Below are 18,595 nucleotides of genomic sequence, written 5' to 3'. Positions count from 1 at the left end.
TTGTTTCCCTTAAGACTCTGAAAGCACTACAAGTATTAAGACTACACTGGGAGCAAGTTCTTTACAGCTGCACCATTTCCTTCCATTTCCCTCCTGGGTTTGTTTCCCTTAAGACTCTGAAAGCACTACAAGTATTAAGACTACACTGGGAGCAAGTTCTTTACAGCTGCACCATTTCCTTCCATTTCCCTCCTGGGTTTGTTTCCCTTAAGACTCTGAAAGCACTACAAGTATTAAGACTACACTGGGAGCAAGTTCTTTACGGCTGCACCATTTCCTTCCATTTCCCTCCTGGGTTTGTTTCCCTTAAGACTCTGAAAGCACTACAAGTATTAAGACTACACTGGGAGCAAGTTCTTTACAGCTGCACCATTTCCTTCCATTTCCCTCCTGGGTTTGTTTCCCTTAAGACTCTGAAAGCACTACAAGTATTAAGACTACACTGGGAGCAAGTTCTTTACAGCTGCACCATTTCCTTCCATTTCCCACCTGGGTTTGTTTCCCTTAAGACTCTGAAAGCACTACAAGTATTAAGACTACACTGGGAGCAAGTTCTTTACGGCTGCACCATTTCCTTCCATTTCCCTCCTGGGTTTGTTTCCCTTAAGACTCTGAAAGCACTACAAGTATTAAGACTACACTGGGAGCAAGTTCTTTACAGCTGCACCATTTCCTTCCATTTCCCTCCTGGGTTTGTTTCCCTTAAGACTCTGAAAGCACTACAAGTATTAAGACTACACTGGGAGCAAGTTCTTTACAGCTGCACCATTTCCTTCCATTTCCCTCCTGGGTTTGTTTCCCTTAAGACTCTGAAAGCACTACAAGTATTAAGACTACACTGGGAGCAAGTTCTTTACAGCTGCACCATTTCCTTCCATTTCCCTCCTGGGTTTGTTTCCCTTAAGACTCTGAAAGCACTACAAGTATTAAGACTACACTGGGAGCAAGTTCTTTACAGCTGCACCATTTCCTTCCATTTCCCTCCTGGGTTTGTTTCCCTTAAGACTCTGAAAGCACTACAAGTATTAAGACTACACTGGGAGCAAGTTCTTTACGGCTGCACCATTTCCTTCCATTTCCCTCCTGGGTTTGTTTCCCTTAAGACTCTGAAAGCACTACAAGTATTAAGTCCTTATCATAGATGGATGTGATGCCAAAGGTTAAAACCAAATAATTAATCTCAAATTGTTTCGGTTTTAAAAATGAGCCGGCTGTGTTGACCAATTTCCTGACATGAAGTGCACATTAATGAGAGTAAAAATGTATGCAAAGGAATTGACTTCCAAAATGGTGGACACGCATTGGGACTTTTTGGGATGAGTCAAAAGGTTAATGTTTTTAACTTTCTATCAACAAATCTTTCAGGTATGCTAAATCAAACATTTAGAAAGAATTAGGCCTTTCATTTGAATGGGCACTGATTACACAACAACTTTGTTCATTAAGCTTGTGTTCATAACTTTAAAGGACTGCCCCCCCCCCCTCCCTAACGACACAATCAGTTGTCAAACACACCTCATTGTGCTCCCGGTTAGAACAGAGAGTGGCTAAGATAAATAGAGAATTCCAATCTGGAGATTTCGCCTCTTGACCCTAACACGCTGCAAGCAACAATTTTCAGTAAACAATGTTTGATAGCATTAAATGGTGGATCATTAGAAAAACTAAGGCAGTAAACTTTTGGGTTCAACCATGTAAAAAATCTATTGGGCGAAGTGTTGGTTCTGAAATGAACTGTTAAAACTGTATAACCTGCTGGTCTTAAGGTAAGAATAGACATTCCCCTGAAGATGAGTAGGACGTGCTCAAAAACGTCAAGACCTCACCGGTTCTTCTCAGAACCAACACATGTCCCAAAAGAATGTTATACACGTACACGGTTGTACCTGCAAGTTTACTACTTACATGTAAGTTTTTTACTTCTTACAGATTCATAGAAAATCCAACCCCATTCTTCTCCCTGATATGGCCACACCCCCTCTGCTCTAACCCTACAGCGAGTTTTACTTGTGTTATGATGTTTGTGTTCATAAACAAGACAAACATTTTAATTTGAATATAAAATGTAGTGGTCATGCTCTTTGCAACTTATGGGTCACATAATGCGTATTATGCCGCAAGTGTAAATATTGAAATAAAAGCGACGCCTTTTTTCTCACAATGCTGTCAGCTCAAATCAGTCTGTGCTTTGTTCTGAATACGCTCCATAGTTCAAGTGCTGCAATGATGTGTCGCTGATAACAAAGCATTGTGAGATATTACAAATTGTGATTGTTATGAGGATAGAGTGGTTAGTGCATGCTGAGAACTCTATGGGTTTTGTCATACAGATACATTGAATGGCATTTCCACAGGTGGTTGGCGCCCTGGCATTCTCTATACGTTAACACCTCCTGTTACCAGAAAAGATTTCTATGTTAGAATTTGATTGATGTTCAACGACCTCGGGTTAGGATATGTGTAAGTAGGAAGTAATTAATATATGTTTGTTTTTGTCTGCTGCAAACATGTGGTCAGTCTAGTGGATGGCCTCTGTTGTTTTTGCGGACTGACAATGATATGGCTGAAACAGTACACTCTATTCTAAATCATTGCGAGAATCGAGAGAATCCTGTGTTTAATTTCCTGTGCCAATTCGCTTTGTTTTTGAGGCAAATTATGCGAGGCCATTTTAGCTGAACTCTCTTCTTTAGTTTAGCTGGTTAATTTTGACATTATTTGCATTCTTAAAATGCAGGGAACGATTTTCCTTGTATAGCAAAGCCAAATGCTGTTTCAGTTGCTATTCAAATATCATAATTTACTACTCAATATTAGCATTCAGTCTGCAAAAAAAAGATTCAGGCTGGATGAAATAATTCCCTGAAATGCTTGGCACTTTATTGATACTACTCTAGTCTAGTACATGTACTTCAAAAGCTGACATACACATGATGAAGAGGGTATGTACATCATCCATATAGAGAACATACTTTGACACAGCATGTTCTATTTCTGTGAATAACCTGCTTCATACATCATACAATCTACCTGTATTAAATATCTTATATACCACGCAAGTACGTATACACCAGTTCCCTACCACTACACCCACCCCTGGGGGTATGCTGACTGCATTGCTCCTTACAATGGCATGTGTTACCATGACTACGTTTACACCACTGTAGGGGATCGGGCCCTGGTTGGGTTTTTAAATGTCACCACAAGCTGAGGCCATGAAGGGCAGTTGGAAAGGTCACATTAAATACATAAATATTAACTCTGTCTGCTGAGTGGTCATGTACATGGTGGAATGCAAGGATTCTGTTGAGACATCCCTTGGGATTTGTGGGAAATAAATTCAGTCCTCCATGAGATTTGTTGAGAAGAGTTGGTAAGACACTGCTCTAGAATTGCAAGGGTCGTGGGTTCGAATCCCACCCGAGTGGCGTGCCTGTGATATTTTTTTCCACAGGACTCGGGAAAGTACTGAGTATACAGTGCTACACACATCGGTGTATGGGTAAAAACCAAAATTAATATTCTTTATCCCCGATGCAAATTTAACATCTATTATACCAATAGGTTTGTTGGACATTTTTTTACACATTCTAACACATAAGCGAATTTCAGATTCCACTGACATATTTCTCAGTTAACAATCTCTGGATTGGGATCGAATTCATGATTGATGGATGGTAGGCCTAACCTATTTCTGTTAGGCCAAGCTTTTTTTTGGTATCATCTGCTACATAAGCTACATTGTACATGTATCTCACAAGCAGATCTTTTTCTATACTCGGATACACAGGTAGTTTACAAACGTCAACCAGTACTTTGCAGTATCGGACTCTGTATGTACATGTAATGTAGGTTGTAATTATTCAGTAATATGACAAGCTCATGCTCTGACCGGTAGCTGAGACTTAATTTATTGTCAAAAGGTTAATTGTAGAAAGACTCTGCAAGGGTCGAAACATGAGATCTTTCTGTGCTAGTTTGAACAAGTGATTTACATGTAGTGTCACAGAACTGTAGGGCACTAACTTACATTTCATTTTACATAGCATTTGGAATTGTAAATGTTAGGTCAAACCATAGTCACTTCCAAAGGCTTAATTTTCCAAGATGATGATTTATGTTAGCCCCGGAGTCACAATTGTAACATGGTCCAAGTCAAATGCGAATTTCAAAGCCAGGGCAAATGTTTTAAAACAACATCATAATATTATGTGAGTTTTCAAATATCCAGCATATTTGAAATAGTTGAAGTCTAGTTTGGTTTGTATTATCTGCAAACAAAGACACCTGGCTGTTATCCTTGAAGTATACTTATCAGTCAACGGTTTTCTGGATATTCAACACATTCTTTCTTTATTGTTAATAAGTGAAGAACCTTATACCGCCTTGTCCAAGGCCATGTCTTAAAGGCGTGGTGCTAGATTGGAAGGTCTTATGATTGCAAACTAATATATTTGGTTTGCAGTAACATCATGTGTGTGTCTACTTGCCAGGTAGATTTTGTTCTTTAGAGAACTGTCTTGCTATATATTCTACTACCTCAGAGTAGATTTTTGGATTTGGGAGGCTTCTCAAAGAACTGTCCTGCTTTTTAACTACTACATGGGGGAAAGTAGAAAATCGGCAGTGACCTTACCTTATAGAGGATCGTTATAAACTTCATTATTGTGGAGTGAGTTTTTTAGTTGGTCTCCTTGTTCGACTAGTGTGCTCTAGTCATTGTCAGGAGACTGTAAGTAATATTTTGTTTATCTCAACTCTAGCTTTTGTCCTTGCAGCAGTACCATTTGTGCTGAGAAACATTTCTGTCTGAAATACTCCCATAAGGTAATAAGATATTGTCCATATAATTTTGTTGTCTCATTTTGATTTGCCAAATAATAACAAGCACTTTAAGGAAGCACACCAAATCTCAGACAAAACATAAACAGCTCCTTGCTACAGGTACAGGTTTCTATTCCGCCTATCACCCCTGTAGCCCTTGGTTCGAATCCTGGACCATAGCCTTGTTGTTTTCAGTTCCTACCGAATTGTGCTGACTTTCTCCAGTTTGGGGTTTTCTTCCCACTTTTAGCAAATTAACATTTCTCATCACCTTTTCTTCACTGATATAGTCAGGCTTACAATAACAGGTTTGAGGTGATGAGGGTCTCTTGTTTTCAATACAAGAAAGTTATTATAATACACAAAAACAGTAGTCACATCTTCTCATTGCTTTGGTTTAAAGAAATTTTGTTATAATTTGCTTAAGCAAATGCCTGAGAAAAAGAAGTTGACATTTGACACCAGACCACTCGGCATTATTGATAAATTTTAACTGACATTTTATAGCCTGCATTCAATTACCATTTTTGAACCTTGGTGTGGGTACGATTACAGTATTAATTGTTATTTCACCTGTAACTAGGTTTTATTGATTATTTTATTTCACAACAATAGAGCAAAACAATAACCAATGACTGTTCCTTTGTACTGTGTTCCACATGGTGGACCAATATTTTCCCGAGTCTTGAACATTACATACATGTACATACATCATGTAGGCTACATTGTACGCTGTATTAGCAGTATGAGCATCTGTATTTCGATGGCAGTTTTGCAATATCGGTTCAAGGACATGTACATACAATATTATTCAAAAACCTCTTCCAAATGTGTCTGCTAAGTAACTAATTGCAAGCAATTTGCCTGTTTTTTTTTTCAAGGGAGTGTAATGTGCAGACCAGCATGCATTTCTGATAATTCCCAAAGGTGGGCTGACCTTAAATACAAAGTGATTAATTGCTGAAATTGCACATTGTTACTTATGGATATTTGGTGCTGAATGACAGCATTGGTGATCAAGAACAAGTCCTCGCTCCATGCTTTGAGAGTTGTTTGCTGAGTGGTGCTTTGGTGCAATGGAATGAAAAGCTGGTAACATTGTCGTCATGATAGTGTTATTCCCAAAGGGCTTCTTAACATACATGTAGGAAAAGGTTTGTAATAATTTGAGCCACCAGACCAGGGCCCAATTTCATGGCTTTGCTTACCGCCGAATGTTGTGCTTACAATTACCATTCTTGGCCATATCCGAATTGGTTGCTACAGCTACGGCTACGACTACAACGATTGCTAAGGATGTCCTTCAATGCATAGTGATCGTAAATCTAGCTGTAACCGTCAATTTGGACACGGCATTACTTAACATTATACAAGAACGTCTTGCACCAAGACTAGCTATCCTGGAGATGAGAGTCAGTGTGCAGAGTTAAATGTACTGCACTTGTTTGTAAATGTCTGTTGAGGTCTGTTAGGTTATAGTTGTTTCTTGGAAAGAGGACGCACAACCTTCTTGGAGGATTAGAGAATCTTCTCTGGATCTAAGCAAGTGGTTTACCAGGGAAGACTGGAGGTAATAAATGCTTTGTTGTACTTTCAAGGAGAAAAAAACAGCTTACCTTTTTGCAACAAAAGGACACATGTTGTTGTGGCTGAAACCAGACACTAGAAGGTTTCTATTTTCTTAGAGTTAAAGGCATGGATGTATTCTTACTTCAGCCATGGAAAGGTTTAGCAGGAATTATTCCTTCCTATGGGGATATGGTTGGAAGATCCTTGGTCTATTATTATCTTTGCCAGCTCCGTTTGGTTGGAGAAGCAACTTGGAGGATAGAGGGTTGTTTCCTTCAACTCTGTCTTAATAATCGGCTCTTGAGACCTGTTTGGCTCAAATCCTGCCCTGAGCTGGAATTATATGGTTTGGCATGCATGGCAGCTGTTGATATTAGTCACATTAGCTCTCAATTACATGAAAGGATTATGTGCATGTTTTGAACAAGATTGGTTTCTTGATGACTTCAATGTCCATAGACCATGCAAGTCTTGAATGTGTTTGGTGTTAACCTTGTCAAATAATTGCTTTCACATACTAAACAAAATTGTCCACTTTCACCATGATGGAGGTAGAAAAAGCACATCCCAATGTTCAGATCTTCATGAGACTTACACACAGTCTAACCAGTCTGTTTATCTAGTGTACTATTCACGATTTAATATTTCAATTGAAATTGGGATGCTTTTCAAAACAGTGAACTGTGACTGGTCCTCATGTGTTTTATCAGGCATTTGTCCAGCATTTGTTGAGCTTTATAAATTCATGTTGTTATAATAATTATTATTTACACGTATAAGGCACATTGAAAGCTTCCATGATTACATTTTTATTGAGTACATGTAAGCTACAAAGCTATACACTTCACCATTTTTAGACTCTCTCATTTGCATTTACCTGTAGCACTTGGAGTCCAGGATAAACACTTGAGAAGTCTGACTAATATTTGCTCTTATAATTATGGTCTACCTGTCTTCAAAGCAGTTTGGGGTTGTTCAAATAAATCCCTACTGGGTCACACAGTTAGGTAGCATGTCAACAGTACTGGTTGCGCTATTATGGGGATATCAAGCTAAACTACAATACTGGACTACCACTGTGGCTGCTGTGTATAAACCCTATTTGCTCTAGTTCGTACGCTGAAAAGATGTAATCATTCGCAAAACGACAATGAGCGTTGCCTTCAACTAAGATAAAAGTAAGTTTGCCTGCTTGCTGGGGGGTTGTAAAGACCATTAGACCATCAAATCTTCCTTAACGGCTATTGATAAATACATGGACAGCCTGGACAGTTGATGGGTATGGTCTTGGATTGGAAGACACTCTTCTGAGGGAAATTCTGTACAATAACTCTGCTTTTGAGATTATTAACGTTCAACTGTGGTAAGTTCATCCCTGACAGCAATACTGAATTTAGGAGTTCAAAATGTTTTTAAGGTTTGGAGTTATTAACATGTTTGTTCAGGCATTTGGCTTCTTCATTTTTGGAAATGCAAAGTATTTCAAAATATTTCTTTATATCAGTGCAGTCAACACAACACATGCACAGCATTTCTTATTGGGGTGGAAGTCATTTCACTTGGAAGAGGTTTTTGTTGAGAATTGTAGAGTAGATTCTTGTAGTCGCTGAGAACTCAGTTTTTGAAAATATGGAGTTAAAACTACACTGTACTCAGTCCTGACATCTCACTGAGTCAATGGAGGCAGGGTGCCTCTGTTGCCCCATGTCTTTTTCTTGGTACCCCTTGAAATTGCCCCTTGTAACTTCCTGTATACCCCTTGAAATTGCCCCTGGTCCTTTCCTTGGTGTCCCTTAAATGTCCCCCTGTTTGATGGAAGAAATCATTTTGTTTTGATCGTTGACTGTTTGAATCTCACACATTCTGAATAATATTCATTTCAAACTTGCCAATTATTTCTACCTCCATGATTGAACACACCTAGAAGCGCTGTGTAGTATTCTGAGGGATTTAAATCATTATAGTGTGAAATTCCGGCCAGGTTGTTGCCCCTTTTTCGTTGTTGTAGAAGACCTGCAACCAGTGAGGTGAATAATCTACGTTTGTTATAGTTATTTGTAATGGCTGGTTTTGATGCACATGAGTTGTTAATTGTGATTTCATCAGAGTTTGTATACGTATAGACAAAAGTAGTGTTGGGAAAGATTGCATTGTATTGGTAGAGTTTGCCCTAATTTCTGTGACTAACCAACAGAACCAGTTTTAGCTGGTCATTCTACTAGTCCAGTAGCTTTTTAACTGGTCCACATTTCATTGAAACATCCATACTTGAAACAAGGATGCTTTTCAATGCTGAACTACATGTAGCCAGCCAGAGCTCTTGGAGTATACTTTGACTGATCCTCAAGTGCTTTAACTAGCATTCGGCCAGCAGACCATTTCAGGGAGAATGCTGATTTGGTAACTTATATTGGTCTTATAGTTCAAACATTTCAAAAAACCTGTCTTAAAGATGTTTTTCTACTCCGTGGTAGTAGAATAGCAAGACAGTTCTCTAAAAAACAAAATCTGTGTGGCAAGTAGACACACCCACATGGTATTACTGCAAAACATTGCTACCTCACCATGCAATGCCTCAAATCCTATGTTTTTCTTGTTTCAAGTACCTTAATAGTAGATCTGTGTGCTATAAAAAGACTCTGATGGTGGCAGATCAACCTAAAATTGTTTAAAAAAAATTAAAACAAATTCCAGAAACGTTAACAACTGGAAAGACAGCAAGATTTAAAAGTAGGTATCTGTGCCTGGGAACAGACAGCTGTACTCTACCTCCCTTACTCCTGAAGAAGATGAGTCAGCCCAAGGGATAATTCCAAACTACCTGTTGTTATAAATGATAAGCAGTTAAATTCCAGCGCAATGGCCTCTATTGGTATTCAGCAAAGCAGTTAAGCCACTGGTGTTGATGCCAGGATTTCCATGGGAGCTTTCGGGCACTCACAAAAGATTGTCCCTCAACAAAAGGAAGGAATGTTTTAACTACTTGGATAAGAGTGCATGTTTAGTCAAAGGCTCATTTGGCAGCGCTTCTTGATGGAAAAAGAGAATAACAGGTAAATTTACAATCAATGTATAATGCTGTTTTATTAGCGTCTGGGTTTGCAAACATTACATATGAGCACACTAGGCAAGTTGACTTGCATCATGTGCATGTAGGTTTGAGTCAATTAAATTACTGCAATGAAATGCTACTTTTCCCGCCTTTGAGGTTCCTTTCAATCTGTTTCACACTCTATGAGCACGTGGTCATCAATTCTGTATACCTTCAATTGGAAATCAGGTTAGCTCAGTGGTTTCTTCCCTGCCTGTCACCTCAATAAAGCCTGGTTCAAATCCAACTTTTCACCTCTGTGGACCCAGTCTTTACCTGACTGTGTGGGTTTTCTTCCAACCTTTCCTTCCCTCCCAAAAACGTTGTATCTTGCCATCTTCAGACCCGCATGTCATGGTACTAGACACTTTTATTAGGACCCCTCATAATCAGAAAGATGTTGGCCTAACGATTATAAGAAGAACATTGTTCTTCACAATATAGTGTGCTAATTACACTTCATTGTAATCTTTGTATTATTTGGTCAACAGTTTTATCAACCAAATACTGTATTTGAAGTTGTTCCTTGTTCATGTATGTTCTTTACAATTTCTACCTCCATGGTACAATGTAGTAGGCCTATGTCTTATGCATCCAAATATTGATTATTTTTATTGTGTATAGAACCTGCCATGTGTAGAGGGGCAGTAATAATATCATTGAACCTAAACAGAGAATTATCCTTGATTACCACATCAATATTTATAGTATATTGATTTACATGCATCAGGCCTTGAATTTCGTTCTTGAAGGGGTACATAACTTTTCTTCTGTTAAGGGGGCATTTAGAAGGAATTTGCAAAGAGCACCACAGCAAATGCACAGGGTATCGTGGAAGACTTCAGCGCAGCCAGGGTAACTTAACAGGGCCACTTAAAGTATAATGGGAACAGCTACACGCTGTAAACCTAGCATGACCACTTTTAAAATACCGATACTATCGATCATTTGTAACATCATTTACTATCCAGTTGGTCTCCTGCTAAGCATCATTCCTCATCGATCATTTGTGGCTGTGAACAATTTTGAGAAAACAGAAAGTGTTACAAACCGCTTACCAACCAAAAGGACCTATGGTTTAAATGGAGCAAAAAAATTAATGACCGCATTTTTCAACCCTAGCAATGTCTTTCTCTAAAGGGAAGGTGTACGCTTGGTTATCACTCTTAAAATTAATGGCAATAAAAAGCTTTGGTTAGAAGCATACAACAGCTTTCGATAGTTTATAGCATTTCAAGAAAACATTTCACTTTGAAGTGTGTAAATAAGATATTAATTTTTGTGCCCCAAATTTGAATCTGAGGGTGTTTATTCCTATTAGGGATTATAATCTTCATGTATGGACATAATCGCTCTGGAGTTTCAGTGGTATCTCAAAAATGCAACCACTCTTTGAAATGGAATTTTACTTTTATTGTTCACATTCATTTTTATAGGATTAAACAATCAGGCAGTTCCAAAAATCAAAAAATAAAATGCTTTGCCTTTAAAAGGATATGGTTAATTCTTGATGCTAACAATTTTACATCTTACAAGACGCCACTTAGCACAAGATCTGTCACGGATGTTGTTGCATCTTTTTGACAATGGTAACAAGGCCCCCTGCATCTTTAAACAAATTTAAAGAGTTTTGTTCTGGTCACCAATTCATTATAGTCCCCTCAAAATGGTGAAGCCCCTGCCTTGAACACCATTGTGTAGAAGCAACCACGGGTGAAGGCATGTGGTCTAATTTGCAAACATTGTTTGTGTCACTGGTCACTATCAGTCTATAGACTGGATCAGAGATTACCTTGTCTTGTCCAAAACCAAGCAGATATCCACAGAAGGTTTGTGGTACTGGAGGTGCATGAAGCTAAGAAGAAAACATGGGTGTGGTGTCTTCAAGTAACTTCACTTCAAGCAGAATGGATGTGTAGTTCTCAAGACTCTCGGAAGGTGTGAACGATTCATGGATATCAGTTTTGAGGACATCTGAAGTTGGGTCGTTGAAGTGTGCTTTGAGAAACCTGCTTTGAAATCAAACTGAAAAAGATACAATAGTTTTGGATGCGTCCCTCTTTTCATCAAACAAACAACATGAATGTGTTAGTGTGAGTGAGCCATTGGAGTATTAAAGTTATGATGTTTGCTAGAGGGGAGTGTTAGACAACTCTTTGAAAGGAACACACTGAATAAGAGATACTACTACTAGTCAAGTTCTAAAAGGTAATTTCAGTAATGTCTTGATAGTTCCTCGGTGAGGAGAAACATTCAGGGAAATGAGCGACAAGGAACATTCTAAGGAATCTAACCGAGATAAACCTGTCGTTGAAAATCATGAGGCAGGATCACACTCAGACCTTCTGATGGAGCCAACAGCGCCTGAGTCCGTTCTTGATGGAGACAGAAAAGGACTCTCCAAGGAGAAGCGTTCAAGCGATCTGAAGGACAGCTTAACAACTCTGTTGACGTCTGATCCAGATCTCTTAAAACCCATGTTTAATGCCGTTGCAGATACCTTAGTCACTAAGCTCTTGACCTCTCAACTTGTGGACAAAATTGTGAGTACATGGTGGAATGTATGTTTGTACAAATTACAGACAAGTCAGGCAAATTACAGACAAGCCAGGCAAATTAAACCTCTATATTACAGACAAGCCAGGCAAATTAAACCTCTGTAGAGCAGTGCTTTAAATGGAAGGTAAAATAAATGGCAATAGAAACCTTTGGTTGGAAGCCTACAGCAACTTCTGATAGTATAGATAAAGAATTTGTTTTGAAACCTGTCACTTTGAACAAATGTGGTCATGTAAACAAATTTTAAACATTTGTTGCCCCAAAATTCTGAATCTGAGAAGATGTATCTATGATCTGTAATCCACTATTATATCTAGAGGTTGCATTTGAATGTATAACAGGCCTCAAATTTTATCTTTGAGAGGGCAAGGCCATTTTCTTTTTTCGAAGAACACTTCCAATGGAAAATTTTTAAGTTTGGGAAAATTGTTGTAGGGGCACCAAGGCCAAGACCAGGGGCAACAGAGGTCTGGCCAAAGTGACATCTAATGAGAATATATTTGACAGTCAGTCATTTGTTTGTTTAGATGATCTACTGGTCAAGGAAACTCAGCAATCTCCCACATAGGGATATAAACGGCAAGCTGGCAAAAGCCAATCTCTCTCGCACAAACATTGGTTTATTACTACATGTATAATTATGAAGTGCAAAATCATGAAATTTTGATTCAAGAATACTTATTCTAGTCATTGTGAAATCAGCGGTTGCTTGGTGGGCTCAAACCCACAACCTTGTATGTAAAAGTTCTGCAGTCTAACCACTGGACCAGCATGTGTTCGATCTCAGATTTATTATATGTAGAGGAAATCTGTTCATACAAAAACATTTGGATGACTGTGTACTACTTAACTTGAGTCTCTAGAGCAGTTTTTATAAGGTTGTAACTTTTGTTTTCCTGAAACCAACCAAAAGGTATTTCAATGCTTGAATAGAAATGCAGGTTTGTACATGATGTACATGTATTTGAGTTGATTAACTTTTTTTACTCTAAAATTTCATTTTAAAATGTACAGAATGACAAGCAAGTTTGAGGGTGATTTGAAAAATGTTAATTATTAGTTAAATATGTTTATAAATAAACACTTTCGAGTGGTTTCAGGTACAAAATTCTTCATGTGACGGAGGCAAAGTGGTCCCCTTTGATTTGTTTCTGTCGTATACCAAAAGTCACCCCACCCCATTCTCACCAATGTAACCATGGAGGAAGCCTCCATGATGTAACCAATCACCTTTGAGGTCAAATGCATTTGTCCCTGTTTTTGAATAGTCTCAGGTGTTGATAACCATTTGTTTGTTTTCATTTCTTGGAGATGGGTGTACAACGAGGTACATGAATACATGGACAGCTGTATTTATGTCCAACACTTTTTGGTTCCATCAATTACTTTAAAAAGCTAACCAGAAGGGTGCTTAGAGTTGTTCAAATCCTTCCTGATTAAAAGCTTTATTGCGCCTCAAGTCACTGAAATGGACACCAGCTTGGCACCACTCCTATGGTATTCCTGCAAGGACAAGATTTCTTTTTAAGATTTCTTTACAGGCCACGGATGAATGACTGCAAGTCATTTCAAGGGAACAGCCAGTGGTGTCCAGTGTCCGTTTTAATGCCACAAACACAATGTAGGTTTCAGCACTAATGGACTGGTCGCATTCAAACATTTTTTTTCAAACGGTCAGAGTTTTTTTGTATTTTTTATTTAGGACTGGTGGGGATTGTTCAACTTACTTTCTTTTGTGCTTATAAACATGTTTATGAGATGTGTATAGTGTAAACAGTTGTAGCAGTTTTAGGAGTGTCCTGTGCTGCCCTGAACAGTGAGGGAACCAGAAGGGGGCGGGGGCCGGGTTAGGCTTTTTAAAACTCAGGCAGGCGTTGTGTAAAGTTGCATGACCAGCTTTGGTCAGAGATGCTTGTGATGTTTTTTCTTTGAAAGAATACTCGGCAAATGTTATGCTAAAATATTCCCAATGGACACACTCCTTCCAGTAACTAAGGTTTGCAGTAAAAAAAATCTCTCAGTTATGTGACTGTGGTTCTGAAAATAACAAGCGGTAAAGAAAAAACCCAACAGACTTAACTTGTCAACATTTCTATTTGTAATGCCAGGTTCTCTTTTCAGAACAACCAGCAATTTCATTGGAGTTTCTCAAAACGGTAGCTTATAAATGTATTATTTTTTACCACCACACTGCTTTCATATTAATTTTGTTCATGGAATTTATAAGTTTTTTTAATTGTATTTTTCAGGCTTTTACTGTTGATCTGAATCAAAGATCTACCAAGAAGGACGCTGAAGAACCAACCACAACCAGCATGAACACCATGGACCTCCTCTCAGACCAACCCATCGGGAGTGGGGACAGCTCAGCTGATGTTGCCATGACCTCCTCAAATGGACAACCTGAGCTGTGGATGGCCTCCAATGGAGAGAGCCTCAAGACACCAGCAGATATCAATGCTAATATGGAGCAACATGGCCAAGTGCAAACTGACAATCTTCTTGATTTTGGAGATGCCAAGATGGTGGTTGCACCTCCTCCAGAGTTTGATAACAACTTTGACTTTGTGCCGAACAGTGTCGAGATTAATAACACACATGATGCCTCAGTGTCTTTGAGCGGAGACCAGAGTAATGGTGACTTGCTAGCATTTCTTGGTTCACCCCAAGATGTTGTGGTGGTGGAGACGGGGAATAAGCCAACGACGAGGGTAAGAACCCCCAGTGACCTTGACGCCTTCTTGAATGAGTTGGGAGATGGAACCACAATTGATGATGAGGAAGATGCCTCAATGAACAGTGGAGAAGACACAAACATCTCGGAGCAGGATCTTAAATACTCCAGGAAGCTCGAAGAAGAAAATTTCTCGGAAAATCCATCGGAAGATAATGCAAAATCAATCGAAATGGCAGAAGAGGAAATATTAGTTGACACTAGCGTCTTGGCGCAAGAAAGTGTTCCTGCAGAAGAGGTGGTTGACTTGAGTGAGCTTGAAGGAGAAAGTTTCCCCGTAAATCCATCCGAACAATGTTTAATTTTGAACAAAATGGCAGAAGAAGACACATTAGTAGACAGTAGCGTCTTGATGCAAGAAAGTGTTCCTGCAGAAGAAGTAGTTGACAGAAGTGCCATGATGCAGGAAAATTTACAGGAACTGTCCAACGATATTAACGGACTTCTTTCTATCGCAAGTGAAAGTGAAGAAGCCAGTATGGCTAATATCACCCAAAACAGTGAAGATTCTGAAGATGTTACAAATGATAATAAGGATCACATGGAAACTGAGACTAAAGTGAGTGTGACAAGCATTAAGCTAGATCTGACGGCTAAGCGGCGAAGCTTTTTTGGAGATGAAGATGTCCCTTCAGACCTCGTGTTTCAGCCGCAGATCTCTAATGCATCTGCAGTTGTGTCACCCACATCAGTCAATCTCTCCTCTGCCCTACCAACAGTGCCTGTTCTTCCCAAAGTGCAAACTACTTACCAGCGTCCAGAGACCAAATATGAGACCAAGCCAAGAGCCGCAACAGACAGTTTTGTTTCTTCACATGCCCTTCTTGGCCTTGGTGGCGATCAAGTTGTCCTAACTGACACAAAACCACGGAGTGTGAGTGGACCTCCACCAAGTAGTCTTGTTTCTGAAGGTATCTCCAACCTCAGAAAACATGATCCTAGTGTCTCTGTTAAGTCAGATAAGTTTATTCGTGCATTGTACGGGCCAAAACCTGGCTCAAAGTCTTCCGAGCTTGTAGATGAGGATGGCAAGACGCTGTTTGAGTATGAGAAGGAGAGACGAGACGTCTTGGACGCCATGAAGGTCAAGAGGAAGAAGAAAGTTAGTTGGCAGAAAGACAGCCTCTCAGAAGATCTCACCTCACCGGAGAGCGAAGAGCCATCGTCACCGATTGCTAAAACTGAAATACCAGTACCAAGTCCACGCACCACAAGCTTAATCCATCAAGATGCCACTGCTGATTCAGAATTCAGTGAGACTGCACCGACACCAGAACCTGAAACAGTCACATCTATCATACCTCTAGTTGAGAACCCACAATTGCCCTCAAATGGAGATGTCTTAGAAGGTGAACATCAGACAGTCTGTTTGGAATCACCTTGTCTAACTGTGGAAGTTGATCCAGTTGATAAAAGACCTTCTACAGAAGAAGAGGCTGTTGTTACCTCTCCTAGGAAAACTGATGAAATTTTTAATCTCAATAGCGAGAAGGAAACTGTCACATCTGCTCTAAGTGTACAACCCGCTGAGGTTTCAGAAACATTACCAGAACAGACAGCAGAAAACACAAATGTCGCTGAGGTGAAAGAGGAAGTGACTCCTATAGACCTTGGGAAGATGCGCAGCCTCTGGGAGCAGAAACTCACCACTGCATCAGGACAAAATGCAGAAACTCAACAGCTGAAGAAGAATGTCAAACCAAGGAGGATGTTCTCCTTTGAGGCTAAGGCCAAAGAAGCTGCTTCCCATGAAGAGAAACTGCAGAAGGAGAAGAAGGAGAAGGCTAAGTTGATGATAGAGATTCCGGCTGAACCAGATATCATGGACACAATGCCTAAAGATCCAGATGATGACTTTGATCGTAGCGACTCTTACAGCTATGATGTCACTCCCACACGCAAGGTTGAAATTCAAAGTCACTGGGCCAAATCAGAGAGTGTTATAGAACGAGACATTCGACTGCAGAAAGAACGTGAGCAAGAGCTTCTGAAAGAAGGGCTTCTTAAACATAAAACTGAACAGTCACCAGTTGTGAAGTTAGAGATACAAAATAAAAGTGATAAGGAAGCGGTCTCTGTTCATGAGACGATAGTTGAGCGGGAAGTTCGCCTTCAAAGAGAGAGAGATGAGAATGATGCTAAGGAACGGAAAATGATAAGGCAAATGTCATCGAGCAGACAGTCAAGCCTTATTAGCCCTTGTGCCCCATCGGAAAAACCTGTCTCCACAAGTCCTACATTAATTCAGCAAAAAAACATTGCCACCACAGTAAAGCCTGCCGAGCCTGAAATCTGTCGGCAACAATCACAGCAGCAAGAAGCTGCACCTCAAGAACTCTTAATGGGAAGTCCCGAGTTGGAGGTGATAATAAGAGACAAGGAGGACCAAAGCAAACCACATAATGTCACTGAAGAGAAGTCTATCATTAGAAGAGAGTCTATAGTGCAACGGGAAATCCGTTTACAGAAAGAGCGCGATGAAGCCAATGTGCTTGAGCGTCAGAAAGCGTTGCAAGAGACCCAAGTGAAACACGCCAGTATCGACAGCCCCCTCAGCTCATCTGGGCGTTCAACTCCGAAAGTCCCTCAAAGTCCTGTCAAACAGAGTGCTACATTCACACCCATCAAACTAGTCTCACCACAAGTGGACCCCAAGTCACCTGAAGTTCCTCTAAATGTATCCGCAAAGACACCACAAAAGTCGTCACCCTCCGTGAAATTCGGTCTCCAAACAGGTTCCTCTGATCCATACAAAAGCTACAGAGAGTACCAGAACATGCTCAGAGGAAGGAGGTCCAATGAAAAGCATGGAGAAAAAGCTGGCCCGATGAAGGCAACAGAGGGCAGCGTTTCCATTGGACAGTCACCAGTTAGCTTCAGAGAGAGTCTTATGAATAAGGTACGTAATACACTTTTTGATGTGCGTGTCAGAAATGAAATAGTGTATGAAGGGTTTACAATGGAAAAATAGGTTCTTTTCAAAATTTCACAGTATGCTTTGCTCATACACAGAATAACACATAAACAAATGTTGCAGTCACTTTATCTCTATGTTTAATGATCAGTATTATCTTTTTGAATATCAAGTAACAAACCAGAACTATTTAAACAAAAAAAGTTTGGTCGTTGGTTAAAGTCCCATACTCAAACAATTTGGATTGGCTGTTTCACAGGCTACAATACATTTTGTAGACTGTTCATTTCAATTAGCTTTTTCCTTTGCATTTAAACAAGAAGGATGCAAAACAAAAACACCATGTTTTCTTTGCATAATTGTTGTGTGCACAAAATCTATTCAAATTGGACCAAAACAGATGTTGCAAATCAATCTTTGCTTAACAACTCAACCACATTCAACTGTTTATGATGGTCATAATTATTTCTTTATTTGAAAGAATTTTTTTCTAATTTTGTGACTCGTCATTTGATAGAGCTATAAATATCCTACACGCCATCAAGAATTCTTTGTTCTTATAAGAACAATTTGTTTGTTATTCCACCAGTGTTTGCCAAGTCGTAGGGTGAATGCAGCTTCGCTTTCATTGCCTCAACCTTATGGAGCAATCTTCCATACCATTTGAAAAGCATTGGTTCCATTGTTAAATTTAAGATTGCTTTATAGACGCACTTTTTAAACATTTAATTCATGCATTTTTGTTTGATATCTAGTACATCTTGTATTTGTGTTTTGTTGTCTTTTTTTCTCTACTGCGCATAGGAACATGTAAAATCACTATGAGTTATGCGCTATTCAAAATGCGCTATTCAAAATGCTAATTATTATTATTATTATTATTATTTATTTGTCTTTCATGTAT

At 39.4% G+C, this 18,595-nt stretch overlaps 1 protein-coding gene across 2 annotated transcripts in view; it reads left to right on the top strand.

Annotated features, from left to right (window-relative positions):
• Window positions 1-18,595, top strand: part of LOC117297467 — a 43,363-nt gene that overhangs the window by 12,540 nt on the left and 12,228 nt on the right. For both annotated transcript variants that reach the window (XM_033780521.1, XM_033780520.1), the window contains exon 5: window positions 14,293-17,676. In XM_033780521.1, the coding sequence (XP_033636412.1) occupies window positions 14,293-17,676 (3,384 nt within the window). The remainder of the gene's footprint in view (window positions 1-14,292; window positions 17,677-18,595) is intronic.

This window comes from Asterias rubens, chromosome 12 (assembly GCF_902459465.1).
Source record: "Asterias rubens chromosome 12, eAstRub1.3, whole genome shotgun sequence".
NCBI classification, from domain to species: domain Eukaryota; kingdom Metazoa; phylum Echinodermata; class Asteroidea; order Forcipulatida; family Asteriidae; genus Asterias; species Asterias rubens.
The sequence above is the reverse complement of the archived record's forward strand: the minus strand, read 5'-3'. Positions and strand labels throughout refer to the sequence as shown.